The sequence below is a fragment of the Felis catus genome, chromosome B3 (genome assembly GCF_018350175.1).
Source record: "Felis catus isolate Fca126 chromosome B3, F.catus_Fca126_mat1.0, whole genome shotgun sequence".
NCBI lineage: Eukaryota > Metazoa > Chordata > Mammalia > Carnivora > Felidae > Felis > Felis catus.
In genome coordinates, this window is record NC_058373.1 from 147,212,226 (window position 1) to 147,237,934 (window position 25,709).

Below are 25,709 nucleotides of genomic sequence, written 5' to 3' on the forward strand. Positions count from 1 at the left end.
ACACTGGTCAGAAAGGCTGAAGTCAACAGCACAAGAAACAACAGGTGTTGGTGAGGATGCAGAGAAAGAGGATCCTTTTCGAGGTGCTGGTGGGAATGCACACTGGCACAGCCACTATGGAAAACAGCATGGAGTTTCCTTAGAAAGCTAAAAATACAACTACGTTACGATAGAACAAATGCACTACTAGGTATTTACCCAAAGGATACAAAAATACTAATTGAAGGGAATTGTACCTCTATGTTTATAGCAGCTATGTCACAAACAGCCCAGCAATGGAAACAACCCAGCCCAAGTATGCATTGATTGATGAATGGGTATAGAATGGGGTGGTATATCTACATAACCCCGTCCACGCACACTGGAATATTTCTCAGCCATAAAAGGAATGACATTAGCTATTTGTAAGGACATGGATGGGCCTAGAGAGTATTATATTTACTGAAATAAGAGAATGACAAATATATGATTGCATCCATATGTAGAATTTAAGAAACAACAAATGGGCAAAGGGACAAATAAGAGAGAAGAGGCAAACCAAGAAATAGGCGATTTTTTCAATGTTCACTTATTTATTTAGAGAGAGAATGGGAGGTCGGGCAGAGGCAGATGGGAAGAGAATCCCAAGGAAACGTCGTGCTGTCAGTGCAGAAACCAAAGTGGGGCTCGATCTCAGGAATGATGAGATCAAGACAAGAGCCCAGATCAAGAGTCGTGGGCCTAACCCATGGAAGCATGTAAGCACCACGAAACAGATACTTAACTATAGGGGGAAAACTGATGGTTACCAGGGGGGAGGGTGGGTGGAGGGATGGGGAGGTAGTTGATGGGGATTAAGGGGAGCGCTCATAACGAACACTGGGTGCTGTATTGCAATGTTGAATCACTGTATTTTACACCTGAAAGTAATATTACATTGCATGTTAACTAACTGGAATTTGAAGAAAAACTCAAATAATGTATTTACAGTGCCTGCAAATGGCCAAGTTGGCATACATCCCATGAAGAAGCATTTATTGCAGAAAATATACTACCAGAAAGAATACCTAGAATATTTGAACTAAGGTATGTTCTTTTCCTTTCCCACCCCAGATCAGCAAGTAGAAACTCCAGTGCAAGTAACTGGCACTACAGGCATGTGCCACTGAGCCTGGCTGCAACCTCCCCTCCAGACTGTTGTAGCCAATACACAGGGTTCCCGATGACCAGCTCCTGTTCAGAGTACTCTTTCCCAGAGAGACAGGATGTCAGTGACCCTAAGCTGTTTGCTGTTGAGGCCAAGCCCCAGCAGGTGCCACTGAGATGTGCGACTCACTCATTGCTGGCAGCCCCACTCCCAGGAAGGAAGCTCTGCCCTGGGCACAGTCCACTAGGGATGCTGGGAACCTGATCACCCCAGACCTGACTTGTATGGCAGGAGTCTCATGCCACCAGGACAAGCAAGCCACAAGACAGTGAAGCTGCCAGCCACCCCTAAACAGAGCCCTCAGTTTCCAAACTCTTTGGAATCCTGTTTGTCCCCGACATGCCCTGCAGCTGCAGACCTTTGCCCAGAGTATCGCCCAGGGTAAGGGGGAGATGGAGCAATCCTTTAAATCAAGGAGCAAATCTGTTCCTATAGAACTGACTTCATTTCCAGCTAAGTGTGAGGAAGGTCTGGGCTTCATGTTGTGGGAGAGTCAGGTGCAGGAGACCAATAGTTTCAGTGGAGGATTCCTAACCTACTCCTGCTCACCTGCAGGAGAGAGCCAGAGCCAGGGACAGTGGAGGGAACAGCTCCTGTCAGAACACATGTGAGATTATGGTCTCAACAACTCTCCATTCAGAGGAGTCCGAGGTTGTAGGGCTCAGTCTGTGGAGACTCCATACATCAGAGGGTGGTTGAACATAGGAGTGCTCTTAAATGAAGCAGAGTATCTCATCATGTGGTTTGGGAAAGAAAGAGATAAGGAATGCCCAACCAAACCACTGTCACCATGGTCTGGCTGTGTGAATGTCCTAGGTCACACCACCTCTGTAATGATGGGACTACCGCCCTTCCCTCCACATCATGTCTTTGAGTTTCACCTGTTTTCAGGTGTGCATCAGTAGTGTCACATTTCTCTGGCAAAGCATCCCATTGATGGAAGTTTCATAGTTGGTTTATTCCTTTATATTTAGAAAGACTTTCGCCTTATTCTGAGCTTCTAACACTAAGAAAGATGCTATAAATATTTACACACCATTTATTTTCTGAGCATGGGATTTCATTTTTCAGGGACAAATACTCGGGAGTGGTATTTCCAGGTTCTTTTTTATGCCATCCATGTATAATTTCATAAGCAACAGCCAACGGTTTTCCAGAGCTGGTGTTTATTTGTCAATCCTTCCTGCATTGTTTGAGGCCCCACGTATGCTGGATGCTCACCTGGATGTTGCTGTCAGTGTTGTTTTCATTCCTGAGCCATTGGGATGTGTCTATAGGGCATCTATTGCATTCTTGTTTTGAATTTCCCTGACAGTCGATGGTGTGAAGAGTCTTCTCCAGTCCGTACCTAATGTGTCTATAACCTCAAGGATAGGATGTCTACTACACAAGGCTGTGCTTGTTTTAGGGAGGTTTGTTTCCTTTCTTCCTATTGACTGTTGAGGGCTCTTAGCATATTCAAGATGCAGGTCCCTTGGTGGTTATGCAATTTGTGAATATGTCTCTTACTCTGTAACTTATCTTACTATGGGTATTCATGTGGGCAGATAAGCATATTTGATTTTCACAAAGTCTATTTATTTTATTTCTTTTTATGGGGTTGTGTTCTTAGCTATAGTTTTCATTTTCTTGACGATTGATTGCTTGTGACTAATATTTTTTAAAGATGTTTATTCTTTTTTTTTAACGTTTATTTATTTTTGAGACAGAGAGAGACAGAGCATGAACGGGGGAGGGTCAGAGAGAGGGACACACAGAATCTGAAACAGGCTCAAGGCTCTGAGCTGTCAGCACAGAGCCCGACGCGGAGCTTGAACTCACAGACCACGAGATCATGACCTGAGCCAAAGTTGGCTGCTTAACCGACTGAGCCACCCAGGCACCCCTAAAATGTTTATTCTTGATAGGGAGAGAGAGACAGAACATGAGCGGGGAAAAGCAGAGAGAGAGGGAGACACAGAATCTGAAGCAGGCTCCAGGTTCTGAGCTGTCAGCATAGGGCCTGACAATGGGGATCAAACCCTCAAATCGTGACATCGAGACCTGAGCTGAAGTGAGACACTTAACCAATTGAACCACCCAGGCACCCCACTGATATCTTGACTTACAATGTAACTAAAAGTCTTGTTTTTTTCTGTTTTCTCTCAACGTTGACTTCTTCTCTATTTGGTCTCTGGTGACTTAGAGTTTTGTCGTTTGTTTTTAAATTTATAGACTCTAGCAAATCATTTTCATGGCATGGTTTTTCATAATATATGGAAATTAGGTTCTCATGCTGAAATTGAAGTTCAAATTTCACAAGAGTTGCCATTCTGTGTCTCTTTGGCCAGACTGCTCATCAGGTTTGATAGATATGCTCCTGGGGTCAAAAAACACGTTTACCTTTTCAGGTGGTGGGCTTTCTATATGTCTCAGGAGCCGTTGAGCTCTGTGCACACAACCGAGTTCTTGACACAATTTTTCCTTCGCAATTCTATGTGAAACCCTCAAAATCCATTTTTTGCATTGCCAAATTTAGACACTTCATGAATAGAACACATTGAAGCTCTTGTATCATTTCCTAAAATTATTTTACTCTTGCTTGTTGGGACTGTAATTTTTCTTCTTCCTTACAAGGGGAGCTCATATCTGCATTTGTGGAATTCCTCCAGGCTTCTCATCTCTTAATACTTTTCCAACGTGCTGTGCAGTTTTTTTTTTTTTTTTTTTTTTTTTTTTTTACCAAATGAATACTTAGGTTTATTTGTACTCTACCACATTGGGTGATAGGAGCCTTGAGACAGGCTGCATCATATGGGCTTTTTTTTGTCCCCTTGTATGTTATCTGTCATATTGAATGTTTATAGAACATATAGCCCCTCACTTTCATGAACCACTAACAGGAAACATGGTTCTCTTTAAGATACAGGAAAGGAAGACAAGGAAGCTGAGACAGCAAGTCGGGGAAGGAAACCCAGAGCTTCTTAGGAAGTGTCAACTGTTCACACTTTCCAGTTCTTCAGATGTGGGTCCCTGCTGAGGTCCAGCCAGGGTTCTTGTGCAGGTGTCTGGACAAGCTGCCCATAATGTGTGGGCACAGTGGAGTTGGGAAGGGCAGCTGTGGTTTGAATTCCAGCCCACCTGGCACTGCTGTGAAAATTCATGAGTATGTTAATTTATGTCCACCATCAAGTAGGGATATAATGAGTAAATGCAAGACATTAGACTCACTACCTTAGATTCCATGTTCATGACAATTTGTGACAACAATTCTCCCTTCCTATTTTCCACTTTTAAGTTTTTTAAGTTTGTGTTTAAATTTTTGTTATTTAACATATTTTGTAATATTTCGGTAGTAGGATTTATTGATTCATCACTTACATTAACACCCAGAACTCATCACAACATGTGGCCTCCTTAATCCCCAACACCCATTACCCCACCCTCCCCCCTGCCCTCCAGCAACCCTCAGTTTGGTCTCTAACCTTAGAGGTTTTTTTATGATTTCTTGCTCTTTTACCCCTTCCCCTAGATCATCTGTTGTGTTTCTTAAATTCCCTATATGAGGAAATCATATGGTGTTTGTTATCTTTGACTGACTTACTGTGCTTAGCATGATACCCTCTAGCTGCATCAACATCTTTGTGAATGGCAAGATTTCATTCTTTTTTATGACTGAGTAATATACCATTCTAGACATATAGCAGATTAATCACATGGTGGACTTTTGGTCTCTTTCCTCAGTTTGTCTGTCATAGTTAATGCTGCTGTAAACATGGGGTGCATGTACTTCCTCAAATCAGAAGTTTTGTATGCTTTGGATGAATCCTAGTAGATCAATTGCTGGTGTGTAAGGTTGTTTGAGTTTTAGTTTTAAAACTGTTTTCTGGAATGGTCCGGGCACTTGGCATTCCCACCAAGAGTATAAAAGGGTTCCCTTCTTTCCTCATCCTCATCAATATCTGTTGTTTCCTGAGTCGTTAATTGTAGCCATTCTGACAGGTGTGTGGGCATCTCTCATTGTAGTTCTGATTTGTAATTCCCTGATGATGAGTGATGTTGAGCATATGTTCGTGTGTCAGTTAGCCATCTGCATGCTTTGTTTGGAAAAGTATCTCCTCATGTCTTCTGCCCATTTCTTCACTGGATTCTTTGTATTTTGGGTGTTGAGTTTGAGAAGTTTTTGTAGATTTTGGATAGTAAGCCTTTATCAGATATGTGGCTTGCAAATACCTTTTTAATTTCTGTAGAATGCCTTTTAGATTAGTTGATTGTTTCTTTAGCTGTGCAGAAGGTTTTTATTTTGATGAGGTCCCAGTAGTTCAAGTTTGCTGTTGTTTCGCTTGCCTCTCGAGACACGTCTAGTAAGAAGTTGCTATGTCCGATGTCCATGAGGTTGCTGCCTGTTCTCCTCTAGAATTTGATGGTATCCTGTCTCACATTTAGGTCTGTCACCCATTTAGATTTATTTTTGTGTATGGAGTAAGAAAGTGGTTCAGTTTCATTCTTCTGCATGTTCTGGTCCAGTTTTCCCAACACCCTTTGTTGACAAGGCTGTCTTTTTTCCCATTACATAGTCTTTCCTACTTCATCCAAGATGAGGTGGCCATACATTTGTGAGTCCATATCTGGGTTTACTCTTCTGTTCTCTTGATCTATGTGTCTCTTTTGTGCTTGTAGCTTACTGTCTTGATAAGTACAGCTTTGTAATATAGCATGGAATCCATAATCATGAAGTCTCCCATTTCTTTGTGTAGCATAGACATTTCAACACTCCTTGCTCCTTAAATCCATGAACATTGAAGGTGTTTCCATTTCTTTGTGTCATCCTCAGTTTCTTTCACCGTTTTTAGAGTCTTCCGAGTATAGATATTTTAACTCTTTACGTATCCTATTATATTTGGTGCAATTGTAAACGGGATGGATCGTTTTTTTATTTTTCTTTCTGTTTCTTCATTATTGCTGTGTAGAAATGCAGCAGATTTCAGTATGTTGATACTTTATCTTGTGACTTTGCTGAATTTGTGTATAAATTCTTGAAATATTTTGGTGGAGTCTTGAGTTTTTTATATAGAGTGTCATGTCATCTGTGAAGAGGGAATGTTTGACTTCTTCTTTCCAACTTGAATGCCTTTATTTATTTTTGTTGTCTGTTTTTGAGGATAAGACTTCCAGTGCTGTGTTAAGTAGAATGATGGGAGTGGACATCCCTCTTGTGTTCCTGACAGTAGAGGAAAAGGTTTTGTTTTCCCCGCTGAGGATATTAGCTGTGGGGTTTTCATGTACGGACTTTATGATGTGGAGGTGTGTTTCCTCTATCCCTTGTGGAGGGTTTTATCAAGAGAGAATGTTGTACTATCTCAATTTTTTTTTTGCATCTATTGAGAGGGTCATATCATTCATATCCTTTCTCTGATTTATGGTATGTATTACATTGATTTATTTGTGACTATTGAACCACCCTTACAGCCAAGGAATAAATCCCACCTGGTCACGTTAAAGGATCCTTTTAATGTATTGTTGGATTCAATTTGCAAGTATTTTCTTTCTTTTTTTTTTAACGTTTATTTATTTTTGAGACAGATCATGAATGGGGAGGGTCAAAGAGAGGGAGACACAGAATCTGAAAGAGGCTCCAGGTTCTGAGCTGTCAGCACAGAGCCCTACACGGGGCTCGAACTCACGGACCACAAGATTACGACCTGAGCCGAAGTTGGACGCTTAACCGACTGAGCCACGCAGGTGCCCCTGCAAGTATTTTCTTGACAATTTTTGCATTCTTGCTCATTAGGGCTAGTGGCCTGTAAGTCTCATTTTTAGTGGGGTTTAATCTGGTTTGGAACTGCGATCATACTGATCTTATAGCATGAATTTGGAAGTTTTCTTTCCATTTCTATTATTTGGAACAGTTTGTGAAGACAGGAATATTCTATTCTACCTAAATAGAATATTTTATACTCTTCTTAAATATCTGGTAGAATTCACCTGTGAGCCTATCTGGCCCTGGATTTTGTGTGTCAGTAGATTTTTGATTAATGATTCAATTTCTTTGCTCATTATCAGTCTGTTCACGTTATCTATTTCTTCCTTTTTCAGTTTAGGTAGTTTACATTATTCTGGGAATTTATCCATTTCTTCCAGATTGCCCAATTTGTTGGCATATAAATCTCCAAACTATTTCTCATAGTTATATTTCTGTGGTGTCAGTCGCGATGTCTCCTCTCAAATTCTGATTATATTTACTTACGTCCCTTCTCTTTTGTTTTTGCCAAGCCTGCCCATGGGTTTATCATTTTTATTTATTCTTACAAAAACCAACTTACAGTTTCATTCATCTGTTCTACTGTTTTTTTTTTTTTGTTTCTATATCATTTATTTCTGCTCTGATCTCTTTTGTTTACATGTTCCTGCTGGCTTTAGGGTTCATTTGTTGTTCTTTTTCTAGCTCCTTTAGTTGTAAGGTGGTTGTGTGTTTGAGAACTTTCTTCTTTCTTGAGTTTGGCCTGTACTGCTATATATTTCACTCTTCCATCAACTTTGCTGCATCCCAGATGGTTTGGAACTGGCATGTTTTCATTTTCATTTTCTTCCATGTATTTTTTATTGCTTCTGTAGTTTCTTGAAAATCTCATTCCACTTTTACTACAGTGTTCTTTAACCTCATGTATTGGTGGGGCTGCCCAAATCTTTCTTGTGGTGGACTTCAAGTTTCATAGTGTTGTGGTTTGAAAATACGCATGGAATGATCTCAGTCCTTTTGTACTTGTAGAGGGCTGATTTGTGACATAGTATGTGATCTGTTCTGGAGAATGTTCCATGCGCACTCAAAAAGAATGTGTATTCTGGTGCTTTAGGATGGAATGTTGTGAATATATCTGTTAAGTCCATTCAGTCCATGTATCTTTCAAAGCCATTGTTTCCTTATTGATTTTCAGGTTATATTGTCTTTCCATTGTTGTAAGTGGAGTGTTAATGTTCTCTATTACTACTATTGTCTATTATCAATGAGTTTCTTTATGTTTCTTATTAATTGAGTTATATATTTCAGTGCTTACATTTTTGGGGTATAAATATTTAAAGCTTCAGATCTTCTTGTTGGATAGACCCCTTTATGATGATATACTGCCTTCCTGATCTCTTGTAACAAACTTTGGTTTGAAAACTAGTTAGTGTGATATGAGTGTGGTACTACAACTTTCTTTTGACGTCCATTAGCATGATAAATTGTTCACCCTCCCCTCACTTTCAATCTACAGGTGTTTTAGGTTGAAAATGAGTCAATCGTGTGCAATGTATAGAAGGATCTTGTATTTGTTTTTATCCATTGTGGTATCCTATGTCTTTTGATTGGAGCATTTTGCCCATTTACATTCACAGTAATTGATAGATATAAACTTAGTGCCATAGTATTACCTCCAAAGGCATTGTTTCTGGAGATTTTCTCTGTTTATTTCTAGTCTTTGTTACTTGTAGTCTTCCTTTCCCACTCAAAGGGTCCCCTTTAATTTCTCGCAGGGCTGATTTAGAGGCCTGAACTCCTTTGGTTTTATTTGTCTGGGAAATTCTATCACTCCTTGTATCTGAATGACTGCCTTGCTGGAGAACGTATTCTTAGCTGCATAATTTTCAAATGCACATGTTGAGGATATGATGCCACTCCTTACTTGCATGAAGGTTTCTGTAGAGACATCTGCCATAGTTTTTTTTTAATCTTCCCTTGTTAGTTAGCAACTTCTTTTGTGTTGATGCTTTTATGGTTTTTCTTTATCTGGATATTTTGCCATTTTCCTATGATATGTCTCAGTGTTGACCTGCCTTTTTTTTTAATTTTATTTTAATGGGTGTTCTCTCTGCCTCCTAGATGTGGATGTCTATTTCCTTCCGCAGCTTGTGGAAATTTTCACTATAATTCACTCAGCTAAAATGTATCCCCCCTTTTCTACCTCTTATTCTTTTGGGATACCTTTCAAAAGAATGTTATTACTGTTTATGGAGTTGCTGATTTCCCTAAGTGTATGTTTGTGATGCAATATTTTAATTTTCCTCTTCTTTCCAGCTTCATTTCCCCCATACTTTTATCTTCTATGTCCCATCCTCATTCATCTGCTTCTTTCAGCCTTGAGGTCATTATATCCAATCAGTTTCACATCTCGGTTACAACATTTAAAATTTCATGCTGACTAGTTTTTAGGTCTTTTCTGTTTGCAATAAGGGTATCCCTCATGTCTCATATATTTTCCTCAAGCACAGATCGTATCCTTATGATACTTTTTGAAAATCTTGTTTCAATATGAGAGTTTTAGAAATTCTGTTTGAGGCACATTAGTTTATGTGTTTTAATTACATCCCTCACAATGACCTTTTATCATTTTTTCTTTTAGGATGAATTCCTCCATCATGTTGTTGTCTATGTCTCTGCCTTCTTAAATGTTTTAGAAAATCCTGTTATCTTCTCTGCTTCTAGAGTGTATCTTTATTGAGGAGTGTTAACATACTGTCCAGGACCTGACACTTCATGAAGCATTTGTTTTATGTTCCATGGCACTGTGCTGTCGTGTTATGGCTGCTCTGTCCCTCAGGACAGTCCTCTGCAGATTTTCTCCTTGCCTCCAGTGGGGAGTGTTTGAACTTGTCCCCAGTGTTGTGAGTTCTAACTAGGTGAGTTTGGTCTGCTTGTTAAAAGAGGCTAATTCCTATCTCCCCTAGAGGTGAGGATATGCCTCACTGTATGATCAGCTGACTTGGTGCATGTGGGGGTTTACGGTGGTCTTTTGAGGAAGGGGTGCAGTGGTGCTCTGGTTTCCAGGCACTCTTTCCTAGTAAGCAAGCACTTGATGGGGGCTGGAGTAGGTGGAGCTTGGTGTTAGTGGTTCAGCTTCCACTGGGGATGCTGTGCTGCTGAGTGAAATACGTCCATCCTGATTGGTGGGGGGAAATACTGGCATCAGCTCCCTCTCTAGTCCCTGGAGTTGGAGTTCCCAGCCTCCCCTGTTCAAGAAGCCCTCACACAGAGAGAACACTTGTGGGTCCCAGGCTTCTGTCAGAATTGCTTTCACCCTGTCTGCGTCCAAGCCATTGGCCCATCTGGTGGCACAGGGCTCTTATGTTTTATCTCAGGAGCTCTAGCTGGGTTTGAAAATTCCAAATTGTATGAACTCAATATACAGGGACCCCACTGATCCTCTGGGAGAGGGTCTTGATGTGCTGTGCCTGGAGCTGGTTTACCCCGGATGGGCAGTTGCATGAACACTAGGGGCTTGGAGTACATGGTGAAGAACAACCAGAAGGCAGCGTCCAGCTAGCTGCTCTCAGAAGAGGCTCCTGTGCTAATGATCAGGGAATTTTAATGGTGCCTGTCAGCTCTCCTGTCCTATGAGAGGCAATGCCCCGTCTCCCAAATGCACTCCACAAAGGGAATTGTCTCTCCCCATGCGACCCAGGGGATACTCAGACCACAGTTCCCCTTATGGGCCTCTGCCCTCCTCCACAGGAGCACTGCTATGCCCACCAGACTCCACCCCAATGATGGGATCGACTTTTAAATCTTCAGTCTTTGAGCTCCACGTTTACAGGAGGTTGACTTGTCATGATTAACTTCATGGGTTATCTTGACTGAGTCATGGGTGCCCAGATTCACCACTATTTCTGTGGATGTCTGTGATGTGTTCCAGAAGAGATTGGCATTTCCATCCATGGTTTCTTTCTGCCTGGGCACCACCCATTCCATTAAGGTTGTGACTAGAATCTGATGCAGATGGGGGACGAATTCCCTCATTTTTACTTCCCATGTGCTTGTTTAAACTGGAATATTGGTCTCCTCTGGCCCTTTTTCTGAGAGTTACATCATCAGCTCTCCATGTTCTGAGACTAGACACTAGTTCAGAATCAGACAAGAATTACATCACTGGTTTTCCTGGGTCTTCTGCTTGTGACAGGATATCATGGACTTCTCAACATATTTAGTTATGGAAACCAATGACCTTTGGGTTCTGTTCCTCAGGGGAATCTTGACTGATACATGGAGATTGTTTGTCTCTATTTTGGGTAATTGAATAAAGCTGCAGCTCATTTAAAGTCCTGAGTAGCAAAGGGCTATGAAGAAAGTGTCACGTTGTTTGACTGGGACAAGGGCTGGGTTAGGATAAGGAGGAGCTGTGGGATCCTGTGGTCCTGGCTGCACAGGGAGCGCATCTGGGAATCCTGTAAAGGTGAAGCTGTTGTGCCTCAGGAAATCTGTAATTCACTCATGTTGAGGGACTGGAGTAAGCAAGTGCAAACAACTGTGTCTTTGTGCACATTAGTCTAGTTTCCCTATGACAACCCAGTTGCTAATCCAGAGAGTTAATATGTAAACACAGAAGCATAGAACCAGGGAGGCTCCCTGGGGAAACTGCTGTGTGGAGAGGAAGCCCCAGACTCTTGACAGGAAACCTGCCTGTAACCTCCATCTGCACCTGCGCCTGGGAACACAAAGGAGAATTGTGCATAGTGTGCGCCCCCTGGTGGTGCTTATCCTCTCCTACAGGGAGGTTTGTGTCTGGGTTCACAGTGAAGTCCCCTCACTGTGTCTCTCGCACAGTAATATGTGGCCGTGTCCTCAGTCTTCAGGCTGTTCATCTGCAGATACAGAGTGTTCTTGGCGTTGTCTCTGGAGATGGTGAATCGGCCCTTCACGGAGTCTGTGTAGCCTGTGCTACCTCCACTACTAATTGCTGAGACCCACTGCAGCCCCTTTCCTGGAGCCTGGCGGACCCAGCTCATTGCATAGCTACGGACGTTGAATCCGGAGGCCACACAGGTGAGTCTCAGGGACCCCCCAGGCTTCACCAGGTCTCCCCCAGACTCCACCAGCTGCTCGTCACACTGGACACCTGCAGACACAAGACATCTTGGTCAGGAAACTGTCACACATCCACTGTTTCACTCATATCCATTCACAGACTCAGTGTCCCTCGTTCACCATGAATTACCTTTTAAAAGAGCAACCAGGAAAACCCAGCCCAGCACAAACTCCATGGTGAGGTGTGTGTGTTCTGTGCTGATCACAGACTGGGAACACCTGGGACTTCTGGGGCTGGGGCTCGTCTCCCAGCTGCAGGGTCGGGGCTGGGCTGGTTTTATCAGCACAGAGAGGGCTTCATTTGCATGACCTCTGACATATATATCAAGCTCCAGACTTAGGTTTGATTGTGTAAAAGTGAATGACAGGATAGGGACGCACTTCAACATTAGTTTGTGTGGATGGCGGTGAGACAATATGAAGAATTCTTTTTGTTTTCAGTTTTGGATTTTTACCTTTATTAATGGAGGCTTCGGCATAATCTTTAAGAAATATTTACCTCAACAGCATGATCGCGCATTATTTTCTCTTACCATATTTTAATTTTTAATTAGTATTTATTTTTAGTTTTAAAGATTAGCATCCAAATTCGTTAGCATGTAGTGCAACAATGATTTCCGGCGTAGATTCCTTAGTGCCCCTTACCAGTGTAGCCCATCCCCCCTCCCACAACCCCTCCAGTAGCCCTCTGTTTGTTCTCCATATTTATGAGTCTCTTATGCTCTGTCCCCTCCATGTTTTCATATTATTTTTGTTTCCCTTCCCTTATGTTCATCTGTTTTGTCTCTTAAAGTCCTCATATGAGTGAACTCATATGATTTTTGTCTTTCTCTGACTGACTCATTTCACTTAGCATAATACCCTCCAGTTCCATCCACATAGTTGCAAATGGCAAGATTTCACTCTTTTTGATTGCCGAGTAATACTCCATTGTATATATTTACCATTTCTTCTTTATCCATTCATCCATCGATGGACATTTGGCTCTTTCCATACTTAGGCTATTGTTGATAGTGCTGCTATAAACATGGGGGTGCATGTGTCCCTTTGAAACAGAACACCTGTGTCCCATGGATAAATGCCTAATAGTGCAATTGCTGGGTCGTAGGGGAGTTCTATGTTCAGTTTTTTGAGGAATCTCCATACAGTTTTCCAGAGTGGCTGCACCAGCTTGCATTGACCCCCAAAATGCAAAAGAGATCCTCTCTCTGCATCCCCGCCAACATTTGTTGTTGCCTGAGTTGTTAATGTTAGCCATTCTGACAGGTGTCAGGTGGTATCTCATTAGGGTTTTGATTGACATTTCCGTGATGATGAGTGATGTGGAGCATTTTTTCATGTGTCGGTTGGCCATCTGGATGTCTTCTTTGGAGAAGTATCTATTCATGTCTTTTGCCCATTTCATCACTGGATTGTGTTTTGGGTGTTGAGTTTGATAAATTCTTTATAGATTTTTGGATACTAACTCCTTATGTGAGATGTCATTTGCAAATATATTCTCCCATTCTGTCAGTTGAATTTTAGCTTTGCTGATTGTTGCCTTCACTATGCAGAAGATTTTTATTTTGATGAGGTCCCAGTAGTTCATTTTTGCTTTTGTTTTCCTTGCCTCTGGGGACATGTTGAGTAGGAAGTTGGTGCGGCCAAGACCAAAGATGTTTTTGCCTGCTTTCTCCTCGAGGATTTTGATGGCTTCCTGACTTATATTGAGGTCTTTCATCCATTTTGAGTTAATTTTTGTGTACGGTGTAAGAAAGTGGTCCTGATTCATTCTTCTGCATGTCGCTGTCCAGTTTTCCCAGCACCACTTGCTGAAGACACTGTCTTTATTCCATTGGATAGTTTTTCCTGCTTTGTCAAAGATTAGTTGGCCATACATTTGTGGGTCCATTTCTGGATTTTGTATTCTGTTCCATTGATCTGAGTGCCTGTTGTTTTGTTTTGTTTTGTTTTGTTTTTTTTGGCATTTATTTATTACTTTTTAGAGACAGAGACAGAGCATGAACGGGGGAGTGTCAGGGAGAGAGGAAGACACAGAATTCCAAGCAGGCTTCAGGCTCTGAGTTGTCAGCACACAGCCTGATGTGGGACTCTAACTCCCGAACTGCCAGATCATGACCTGAGTCAAAGTCAGATGCTTAACAGACTGATCCACTCAGATACCCCTGAGTGTCTGTTCTTGTGCCAGTACCATACTGTCTTGATGATTACAGCTTTGAAGTATGCCTTGAAGTCTGGGATTGTGATGCCTCCTGCATTGGTTTTCTTTTTCAAGATTTCTTTGGCTATTCGGCGGCTTTTCTGGTTCCATACAAATTTTACGATTATTTTTTCTAGCTCTGTGAAGAATGCTGGTGTCACTTTGATCGGGATTTCATTGAATATGTAGATTGCTTTGGGTACTGTCAGCATTTTAACAATATTTGTTCTTCCTATTCAGGAGCATGGAATGTTTTTCCATATTTTGTCTTCTTCAATTTCTTTCATAAGCTTTCTATGGTTTTCAGTGTAAAGATTTTTTACCTCTTTGGTTAGATTTATTCCTGGGTATTTAATGGTTTTTGGTGCTACTGTAAATGAGATAGATTCCTTGATTTCTCTTTCTGTTGCTTCATTGTTGGTGTATAGGAATGCAACCGATTTCTCTGCGTTGATTTTATATCCTGCCACTTGGCTGAATTCATGAATCAATTCTAGTAGTTTTTTGGTGGGGTCTTTTGGGTTTTCCATATAGAGTATCATGTCATCTGTGAAGAGTGAAAGTTTGACCATCTCCTGGCCAATTTGGATGCCTTTTATTTCTTTGTGTTGTCTGAGTGCAGAGGCTAAGACTTCCAATACTACATTGAATAACAGTGGCGAGAGTGGACATCCCTGTCTTTTTCCTGACCTTAGGGAGAAAGCTCTCAGTTTTTCCCCATTGAGGATGATATTAGCATTTGGTCTTTCATATATGGCTTTTATGATCTCAACGTTTATTTATTTTTTTGGGACACAGAGAGAGAGAGAGCATGAATGGGGGAGGGGCAGAGAGAGAGGGAGACACAGAATCGGAAACAGTCTCCAGGCTCTGAGCCATCAGCCTAGAGCCTGACGCGGGGCTCAAACTCACGGACAGCGAGATTGTGACCTGGCTGAAGTTGGACGCTTAACCGACTCCGCCACCCAGGCACCCCTGGCTTTTATGATCTCGAGGTATGGTCCTTCTATCCCTACTTTCTTGAGGGTTTTTATCAAGAAAGGACGTTGTATTTTGTCAAATGCTTTCTCTGCATCTATGGAGAGGATCATATGGTTCCTGTCCTTTCTTTTATCGATGTGATGAATCACGTTAATTGTTTTACAGATATTGAGCCAGCCCTGCATCCCAGGTATAAATCCCACTTGGTCGTGGTTTATAATTTTTTAATGTATTATTGTTTCTGGTTGGATAATATCTTGTTGAGGATTTTTGCATCCATGTTTATCAGGGAAATTGGTGTATAGTTCTCTTTTTAAGTGTTGTCTGTGTCTGTTTTTGGAATCGAGGTAATGCTGGCTTCATAGAAAGAGTTTAGAAGTTTTCCTTCCATTTCTATTTTTTTGGAACACTTTCAAGAGAATAGGTGTTAACTCTTCCTAAATGTTTGGTAGAATTGCCCTGGAAAGCCGTCTGGTCCTGGACTGTTGTCTTTTGGCAGATTTTTGATTACTAATTCAATTTCCTTACTGGTTATGGGTCTGTTCAAATTTTCTATTTCTTCCTGTTTCAGTTTTGGTAGTGTATATGTTTCTAGGAATTTGTCCATTTCTTCCAGATTGCCCATTTTATTGGCATATAATTGCTCATAACATTCTCTTATTACTGTTTTTATTTCTGATGTGTTGGTTGTGATCTCTCCTCTGTAATTCTTGATTTTATTTATTTGGGTCCTTTCCTTTTCTTTTTGATCAAACTTGATAGTGTTTTATCAATTTTGTTAATTCTTTCAAAGCACCAGCTTTTAGTTTCATTGATTTGTTCTGTGTTTTGGTTTCGATAACACAAATTTCTGCTCTAATCTTTAGTATTTCCTGCCTTCTGCTGGTTTTGGGTTTTATTTGCTGTTCCTTTTCCAGCTCTTTAGTCATAAGGTTAGGTTGTGTATCTGAGATCTTTCTTCCTTCTTTAGGAAGGCCTGGATTGCTATATACTTTCCTCTTATGACCGCCTTTGCTGCATCCTAGAGTTTTGTGTTGTGGTGTTATCATTTTCATTGACTTCCATATACTTTTTAATTTCTTCTTTAACTGCTTGGTTAGCCCATTCATTCTTTAGTAGGTTCTTCAGTCTCTAATTATTTGCTACCTTTCCAGATTTTTTCTTGTGGTTGATTTTGAGTTCATGGCATTGTGGTCTGAAAATATGCATGGTATGATCTTGATCTTTTTCTACTTACTTAGGGCTGATTTGTGTCCCATATATGGTCTATTCTGGAGAAAGTTCCATGTGCACTGGAGAAGAGTGCATATTCTGTTGCTTTAGGATGAAATGTTGTGAATATATTTGTTAAGTCCTTCTGGTCCAGTGTGTCATTCAAAGCCATTGTTTTCTTGTTGATTTTTTGATCAGGTGATCAGTTCATTGTTGTGAATGGAATGTTGAAGTCTCCTACTATTATGGTATTCTTATCGATGAGTTTCTTTATGTTTGTGATTAATTGATTTCTATATTTGGGTGCTCTCACAATTGGCGCAAAAATTTTTACAATTGTTAGGTCTTCTTGGGGGATAGACCCTTTGATTATGAAGGATATAATGCCATTCTGCATCTCTTGATGCAGTCTTTATTTTAAAGTCTAGATTGTCTGATATCAATATGGCTACTCTGGCTTTCTTTTGTTGAACATTAGCATGATAGATGGTTCTCCATCCCCTTATTTTCAATCTTAGGCGTCTTTAGGTCTAAAGTGGGTGTCTTGTAAAAATCATATAGATGGATCTTATTTTCTTCTCCATTCTGTTACCCTGTGTCTTTTGATTGGGGCATTGAGTCCATTGACGTTTAGGGTGAGTACTGAAAGATAGGAGTTTATTGCTATTATGATGCTTGTAGAGTTGGAGTTTATGGTGGTGTTCTTTGGTCTTTCTAATCTTTGTTGATTTTGGTATTTATTTATTCATACAGATATATTTTCATCTTTTCTCCCCTCAGAGATTCCCACTTAAAATTTCTTGCAGGGCTGGTTTAGTGGTCACAAACTCATTTAATTTTTGTTTGTATGGCAATCTTTTTATTTCGCCTTCTATTTTGAATGACATCCTTCCTGGATACAGAATTCTTGGATGCATATTTTTCTGATTTAGCACACTGAATACATCCCACCACTCCTTTGTGGCCTGCCAACTTTCTGTGGATAGGTCTGCTAAACCTGATCTGTCTTCCCTTGTAAGTCATGGACTTTGTTTCCCTGTTGGTTTTATAATTCTCTCCTTGCCCGAGTACTTTGTCAATTTGACTATGATGTGCCTTGTTGATGGCCGGTTTTGGTTGAATCTAATGGGAGTCCTCCGTGCTTCCTGGATTTTGATGTCTGTGTCTTTGCCCAGGTGAGGAAAGATTTCCGCTATGATTTGCTCACATAACCCTTCCACCCCTATTTCTTTCTTCCACTTCTGGGACCCCTATGATTCTCATGTTTTTCCTTTTTAATGAGTCATTGATTTCTGTAATTCTTAAATCTTGCTCTTTTGCCTTAATATCCGTCTTTTTTTTCTGCTTCATTATTCTCTATAATGTTGTCCTCTATAGCGCTGATTCTCTGTTCTGCCTCATCCATCCATGCCACCGCTGCATCCATCTGTGATTGCAGCTCAGTTATAGAATTTTAAATTTCATTCTGGCTATTTTTTACTTCTTTTATCTCTCCAGAAAGGGATTCTAATCTATTTTTGACTGCAGCTAGTATTCTTATTATTGTGATTCTAAATTCGGGTTCAGAAGTCTTGCTTGTATCTGTGTTGGTTAAATCCCTGGCTGTCATTTCTTCGTGGTCTTTCTTTTGGGGTGAATTCCTTCATTTTATCATTTTGAAGGGAGAAAAGGAATTAGTGAGGTTGCAAAATTGAAATGAAAAGATAAAATTACAGAAATATTAAAATTAGAAATTAAACACACACACAAATTGAATGGAATATGCTAGATTCTAGGTGTGTTTTGTTCTGGGTGTTGAAAGTGGTTTGACAGATTAGAGAAAAAAATGGGAGGGGGAGGACAAAGAGGAAATAATTTGAGAATTTGAAAAAATGAATACACTGAAGGAGACTAAAATGAGATGATGGGAGTAAAATAGAGTTTGAAAAAATATACAGGAAAGTAAAGAACATAGTGGAAAAAATAAAGAAAAATATTTTTAATAAAAATTAAAAATAAATGTGATTATTTTTCTTTTTCTGTATTCTAGAAAAAAGAGAGGAAACAAAAAAGAGAAAAAAGATACAAAAAGGAAAAAAAAGAAATCATTTGAAAATTCAAAAAGTGAATACACCGTAGTAGACTAAAATAAAATGATGGAAGTAAAATAGAATTTGAAAAAATTTACATAAAAGCAATCAATATAGTAAAAAAATTAAGGAAAAAAATATTAAAAAAATTTTTTTTCAACGTTTATTTATTTTTGGGACAGAGAGAGACAGAGCATGAACGGGGGAGGGGCAGAGAGAGAGGGAGACACAGAATCAGAAACAGGCTCCAGGCTCTGAGCCATCAGCCCATAGCCTGACGCAGTGCTCGAACTCCCGGACCGCGAGATCGTGACCTGGCTGAAGTCGGACGCTTAACCGACTGCGCCACCCAGGCGCCCCAGGAAAAATATTTTTAATAGAAATTGAAAGTAAAATGAAGTTTTTCTCGTTCTGCATTCCAGAAAAACTACAGAAACGAAGAAGAGAAAAACAGAAAAATAAAGAAAAAGTAAAAAGGAAACTGGAAATTTGAAAACGGAAGTACACTGAGGTAGAGTAAAATAAAATGATGGAAGTAAAATAGAATTTGAAAAAAAATTACAGAAATGTAAAAAATATAGTTATAAAAATTAAGAAAAATATTTTTTTTAATTTTTTTTTCAACGTTTATTTATTTTTGGGACAGAGAGAGACAGAGCATGAATGGGCGAGGGGCAGAGAGAGAGGGAGACACAGAATCAGAAACAGGCTCCAGGCTCTGAGCCATCAGCCCAGAGCCTGACGCGGGGCTCGAACTCACGGACCGCGAGTTCGTGACCTGGCTGAAGTCGGACGCTTAACCGACTGCGCCACCCAGGCGCCCCAAGAAAAATATTTTTAATAATAATTGATAATAAAAATAATTTTTTTGTTTCAGCATTCAAGAAAAAGAAAAGAAGTGTAAGAGAGAAAAAGAAAAAAAAAAGAAAGAAAATTGACTAGATGAACTGGCTACCAGATTGAAATAGGACTGAAATTACTTCCTTATCCCCTAGATTTCAGTCTATGTAGCTCTTTATAGTACATAAAGTAAGCGGCAGTGAGACTTGTGTTCCTGAAGAGCTCTGTTGACCCAGTTGGGAGGGGCTCAGTGTAATGGCTCTGCTCTCCACTAGATGGCGCTTTTAGGCTCCTGGGGTGGATTGTTGGCGTGCTTGTAGGTGCCAATGCAGATGCGCGGGAGAGGTGAGAATGGCGCCACCCAGGTACCCAGTCTGTTCTCCTGGATCAGCAATTGCACACCCATCCTCTGTCTTCAGCCCTTGTCCACTCCCTGCTCCTTCACTCTCTGTGACCAGGCCCCAGGCCGCACCTCTCTCCCAAGTTTTGTCACAGACACGACTGTTTTCCCGGTCCCTTACGTCCAAAGGACCGCGGCTTTGACCCCTTCTGCCCGTCTGTGGGAGGGTCTCACCAAGCAATGTCCGAATGAGCCGAATATCGGCTGCACCTAGGAACGCTTGCTGGACCCTGTTGTTGTCGGTGCCCGAAGACTGTGGCCAGGTGCCAGCCCGCCCCAGAAAAAGTTCGTGAGAGAGTGTAGCAGCAGCGTTTCATGGATTATCGAAAATCACAACACACGTCTGGCACCAGGCTTCACCCTAAACGACCTTGTTGCAGCACCAGCGAATGTGGCCGTTTTCCGGGGTCTGCTGGGACCAGATGGCTTTGGCAGTCTCCTCCAAATGTCCTTCCAGCAGTGCAACTGCCTCTCCCCGTGTGGCCTGAGAACATCCCGGACCCCACTCTGTTCCTGGGATTCTCCCTTCCCACCAGAGCACCTCCAGGTATCGAGCTGTGGAGTTGCAGCCTTTGCACTCCCCTTGTTTACAGTCTTAGTGGAATTTACCTACTCTCCATTCTCCTTTCTCCCTTTTTAGTTTAGTCCCTGTGGCTGTTTCCAATTTTCCACGTTCTCTCCAGCTGCTTTTGGGGAGGGGTGCTTTTCCTGTTTTCTCCCCCACTCCCCAGTCTCCGTCCTCTCTCCGCCTGCAAAAGCACCTCCCTTCCTCCAGCCTCTTGCTCCCCAAGGTCCCCTCTCCACGCCACATACTTGTTGAATTCTGTGGTTCAGGTTGTGCAGATTGTTGTGTTAATCCTCAATCAGTTTTCTAGGTGTGTAGGATGGTTTAGTGTTGGTTTGGATGTATTTCATGGATGTGAGACACACAAAAATCTTCCACGTTGTTCTGCCATCTTGTCTCCTCCCCCATTGACTGCCTAATTTTCAATTGAACATTTGAGGATATTATGCCACTCCCTTCTTTCCTGCAGGTTTCTGTGGACACTTCTGACATAATCTTTTTTTATCTTCCCATATTCGTTAGCAAACTCTTCTGTCTTCATGCTTATAGGGTTTTTTAATGTGTGTATTTTGTGAATTTTACTATGTTATGTCTCAGAGTCGGCCTGCTGTTTTTTTTTTTTTTAATTTTAATGGGAGTTCTCTGTGACTCATAGATGTGGACGTCTGTGTCCTTCACCATTTAGTGGAGATTTTCCACTCTAATGCACTCAGACAAAACTTCTCCCCTGTTTTCTCCCTCTCTTCTTCTTCTGGGACTCCTTTGAAAATAATTTTATTACACTTTATGAAGTTGCTGATTCCCTAAGTATACGTTTGTGATACAATATTTTAATTTTCCTCTTCTTTCCTGCTTCATTTCTCACAAAATTTTATCTTCCATGTCACGCATTCATCTCCTTCTTTCTGCCTTGAGTTCATTATATCCAATCAGGTTCACATCTCGGTTACAGCATTTTAAAGGTTTCAGCCTGACCTGGTTTTAGGTCTTTTCCATCTGTAGTCAGGGTATCCTCATGCTTTCTAGACTTTCTCAAACGCAGCTAGTATTCTTATGATAGTTTTTAAAAGTTCTGTTTCCTTATGCTAGGTATTAAATTCTGTTTGAGGCTTATTATTTATATGTGTTTTAATTATGTCCCTGGCAATGTCCTTTTATGGTTTTTTCTTTTGGAATGAATGCCTCCATCACTCTGTATGTCCATGTCTCCGCTTTCTTAAGTGTTTTAGGAAAATCCTGTTATGTTTTCTGCTTCTAGAGTAGTGTCTTTTTTGAGAAATGATTACATACTGTTGACGACCTGACATTCTGGAAGCATTTCTTGCGTGTGCTGTGTGCACTGTGCTGTCATGTATTGGCTGCTCTCTCCCTCAGGTCAGTCATTTGCAGAGTTCTCCTTCCCTCTAGGGAAGAGTTTTTCAACTTTGTCCATATTGTTGTGAGTTTTAACTAGGTGAGTTTGGTCTCCTTATTAAAAGAGGCTAATTCCTATTTCCCCTAGAGGTGAAGCTATGCCTCACTATATGGTCAGTAGACTTGGTGCCTGTGGGGGTATATGGTGGTTTTTGGAAGGAAGGGTGCAATGCTGGTCTGGGTTCTAGGCACTCGTTCCCTAGTAAGGAAGCACCTGAGGAAGGAAAGGTGGGTATGTCTTGGTGTCAGTGGCTCAGTATCTACTGGGGGGTGTTGTGCTGCTCACTGAATTGTGTCCATGATAATTGGTGGAGGAAATATTGGTTAAGCTCCTTCTCTAGTCGCTGCAGTTTGAGTTTCCAGCCACCCCTGTTCAGTAAGCCCTCACAAAGAGAGAACAATCTGTACTCATGGGTCCCAGGCTTCCTTCAGAACCCAGCCTTCACCCTGCCTTTGTCCAATCCATTGGCACACCTGGCAGCTCAGGACTCTTATGTTTTATCTCAGCAGATCTAGCTGGGTTTGAATACACCAAATAGTTGAACTCAATGTGACAGGGACCCCACTGATCCTCAGGGACAGTGTCTTGCTGTGATGTGGTTGGAGCTGGTTATCCCAGAAGGGCAGTTGCATGAACACTAGGAGCTTGGAGTTCATGGTGAGGAAGAACAAGAAGGGAGCGTTCAGTTCGCTGCTCTCAGCAGAGGCTCCTATGCTAATGACCAGGGCAGTGCAATGGTGCCTGTCAGCTCTCCTGCCCCATGAGAGGCAATGCCCTGTCTCCCAAATGCACTCCAAGAAGGTAACTATCTCACCCGATATGACCCAGGGGATCCTCAAACCACAGCAGTCCCTATGGGCCTCGGGGCTCCTTCTCCACAGGAGCACTGCTATGCCCACCAGGCTCCACCCCAGTGATGGCATGGACTTCTAAATCTTAAGGTTTTGAACTCGACAATTACAGCAGGTTGACTTGTCATGATTACCTTTATGTGTTATCGTGACTGCGTCATGGGTGTCCAGATTCACGACTGTTTCTGTGTATGTCTGTGATGAGTTTCCAGAAGAGATTGGCATTTCCATCCATGGTTTCTTTCTGCCTGGGCATCACCCATTCCATCACAGTTCTGAGTGGAATCCGATGCAGAGGGAGGAAGAATTCCCTCATTTTTACTTCCCATGTGCTTGTTTGAACTGGAACATTGGTCTCCTCCTGCCCTTGTTCTTAGAGTTACATCATCGGCTCTGCAGGTTCTGAGACTAGACACTAGTTCAGAATCAGGCGAGAATTATACCACTGGTTTTCCTGGCTCCCCAACTTGTGACAGTAGATCATGGGACTTCTCAACATATTTTGTCATGGAAACCAATGTGCTTTGGGTTCTGTTGCTCGAGGGAATCCTGATTAACACAAGGAGATGATTTATCTCTTGTTTAGAGGAATTGAATAAAGCTGTAGCTCATTTAAAGTCCTGAGTAGCAACGTGCCATGAAGGAAGTGTCACGTTGTTTGATTGGGACAAGGGCTGGGTGAAGATAATGGGGAGCTGTGGGAGCTTGTGGTCCTGGCTGCTCAGGGAGTGCATCTGGGACTCATGTAAATGTTCAGCTATTGTGCCTCAGGAAATCTGTAATTCACTCATGTTGAGGGACAGGAGAAAGCAATGCAAAAAAGTGTGTCTTTGTGCATGGTAGGGTAGTTTTCCTATGAAAACAATGATCTAATTCACACAGTTAATAGGTAAACACAAAATTCTGTGTCCAGAGAGGCTCCCTGGAGAAACTGCTGTGTGGACAGGAAGCCCCAGAGCCTGAGATGAAACCTGCCTGTAACCTCCATCTTCACCTGCTCCTGGCAACACAAAGCAGAATTGTGCATAGTGTGCGCCCCCTGGTGGTTCTGATCCCCTCCTGCAGGTAGGTTTGTGTCTGGGCTCCCAGCGAGGTCCCCTCACCCTGTCTCTTGCACAGTAATATGTGGCCTTGTCCTCGGCCCACAGGTTGTTCATCTGCAGATACACCGTGTTCTTGGAGTTGTCTCTGGAGATGGTGAATCGGCCCTTCACGGAGTCTGCGTAGTATGTGCTACTTCCATCATCATAAATATATGCGAGCCACTGCAGCCTCTTTCCTGGAGCCTGGCGAACCTAGCTCATTCCATATCTACTGAAGGTGAATCCAGAGGCCACACAGGTGAGTCTCAGGGACCCCCCGGGCTGCACCAGGTCTCCTCCAGACTCCACCAGCTGTACGTCACACTGGACACCTGCAGACGCAAGACATCTTGGTCAGGAAACTGTCACACATCTAGTGGTCTCACTCATATACACTCACATACTCAGTGTCTCTCGTTTACCATGAATTACCTTTTAAAAGAGCAACCAGGAACACCCAGCCCAGCACAAACTCCATGGTGAGGTGTCTGTTCTGTCCTGATCAGAGAATGGGAACACCTGGGACTCCCGGGGCTGGGGCTCCTCTCCCAGCTGCAGAGTCGGGATGGGCTGGTTTTATCACCATAGAGAGGACCCCATTTGCATGTGCTCTGAAGCTCCAGGCTTAGATTTGATTCTTTAAATGTGAACAACAGGGTTAGGGACGCACTTGTAGTTTAGTTTGTGTAGATGGTGCTGTGACAATATGAATTATTGTATTCAGTGAGTACAGGTGTATTTGCAGTCCTGTGTGCATTTTTACAGGTCTTTCATCAACATAGATCATTTTGCGTCCTGCTCTTTTCCTCATTAAAAAAAACTGGTTCTAATATTTTTTGTGGGATCTCTAGGGTTTTGTTATGTTTGAGATCAATGTCACCTGCAAACAAGTAATTTTCCTTCCTCCTTACTGATTTAAATGTCTTTTATTTTTTTTATTCCCTATTTTTTTCTGGTTACGTCTTCCAGTTGTAAGAGAAGAAAGCTTTTCCCTTCTTTTCTTCTGTGATTTAGCCAGTGTAAGGATTCAGTTGACATAAGACATATCTACAGGAGAGAATAAATTTCATTTTGTAAGTGCATGGCCTTCCTAATGATATGACACCCAGAGAAAGGACAAAGCAGGTGGCACTTGTGTCTTTCAGACAACAAAACATTGGCTTTGGCAAGAGGTAAGTTTGGGGTGTTATGTTAGTCACCAAATAAGTAGGTTTGTTTGCATAGCCTTCTTGTCCCTGTGTTCCTTATTCTGGTGCTAACGATGGTTCTTCCCTCTTGGTACACGGGAGGGAGATTTATATCCTGCTGTCAAGGGACGATGGAGAGGCTAAGTGTACTTGGACTATTTCTCAAGTGACTTTCACCCAAATAAGCAGTGTGACAAATTGACATAGTTTGAGGTGGCATATGTATTCTTCACGTTATCATGGGGAATGCTTATGTTAGGGGTGACCATCATTGCCTGGCTCCTGATGTGACAGGAAAGCCTTCAGCATTTTACCGTTCAATATGCTGTCAGGTGTGGGCTTTTCATAGTGGCCATGATCATGTGGAGGTAATTTCCTTCAGTTCCTTTTTAATTGGGTTCTTTTTAAATGATGAACATGTGTTGAATTTTGTCTAATGTTTTTTTGAATCAATTAATGATGGCTTTGATTCAATCATTCCCTCTGGTAATGGAGGACATCACATTTATGCATCTGTGTATGTTGAAGGATCCTTGCATCATCCCTGGAGTGAATCACCCTGGATTATGTTGTATGATCCTCTCAATGTTCTGTTGAATTCAGTATGCTCAGATTTTGTGAAGGAATTTTGCATGTATGTTCATTTGAGATAGTGACCTTTAGTTTCCCTTCTTGTGGTGTCTTTCTTTGGTTTGGTGTGAAAACAATGCTGTCCTCACAAATTTAATTTGGGAGTGCTGTTTTTTTTTTTATCAGAGTTTTGTAATAGTTTGAGAAATATTGGCATTAATTCCTCTTTAAATACTTAGTAGAAGTTTTAATAAAGCCATGGACTCTTATGCAGACTTTTTGGAGGGTGAGGTTTTAAATAGAGAAATCTTGTTAATTTTTCTTTTGTTCATT

The 25,709-nt window shown here is 41.6% G+C and overlaps 1 long non-coding RNA gene and 1 gene segment (V, D, J or C); one reads left to right on the forward strand and one right to left on the reverse strand.

Annotated features, from left to right (window-relative positions):
* Positions 1 to 598: 598 nt before the first annotated feature.
* LOC123386315 overlaps positions 599 to 25,709 on the forward strand; it is a 33,889-nt gene continuing 8,778 nt past the window's right edge. The window contains exons 1-4 of the long non-coding RNA XR_006600095.1: positions 599 to 737; positions 970 to 1,065; positions 23,420 to 23,602; positions 23,686 to 23,878. This is a non-coding gene — a long non-coding RNA (uncharacterized LOC123386315). The remainder of the gene's footprint in view (positions 738 to 969; positions 1,066 to 23,419; positions 23,603 to 23,685; positions 23,879 to 25,709) is intronic.
* LOC123386310 lies at positions 11,660 to 12,245 on the reverse strand. The segment is given in 2 exon segments: positions 11,660 to 12,036; positions 12,136 to 12,245. Coding segments are annotated over 2 exon segments (408 nt in total).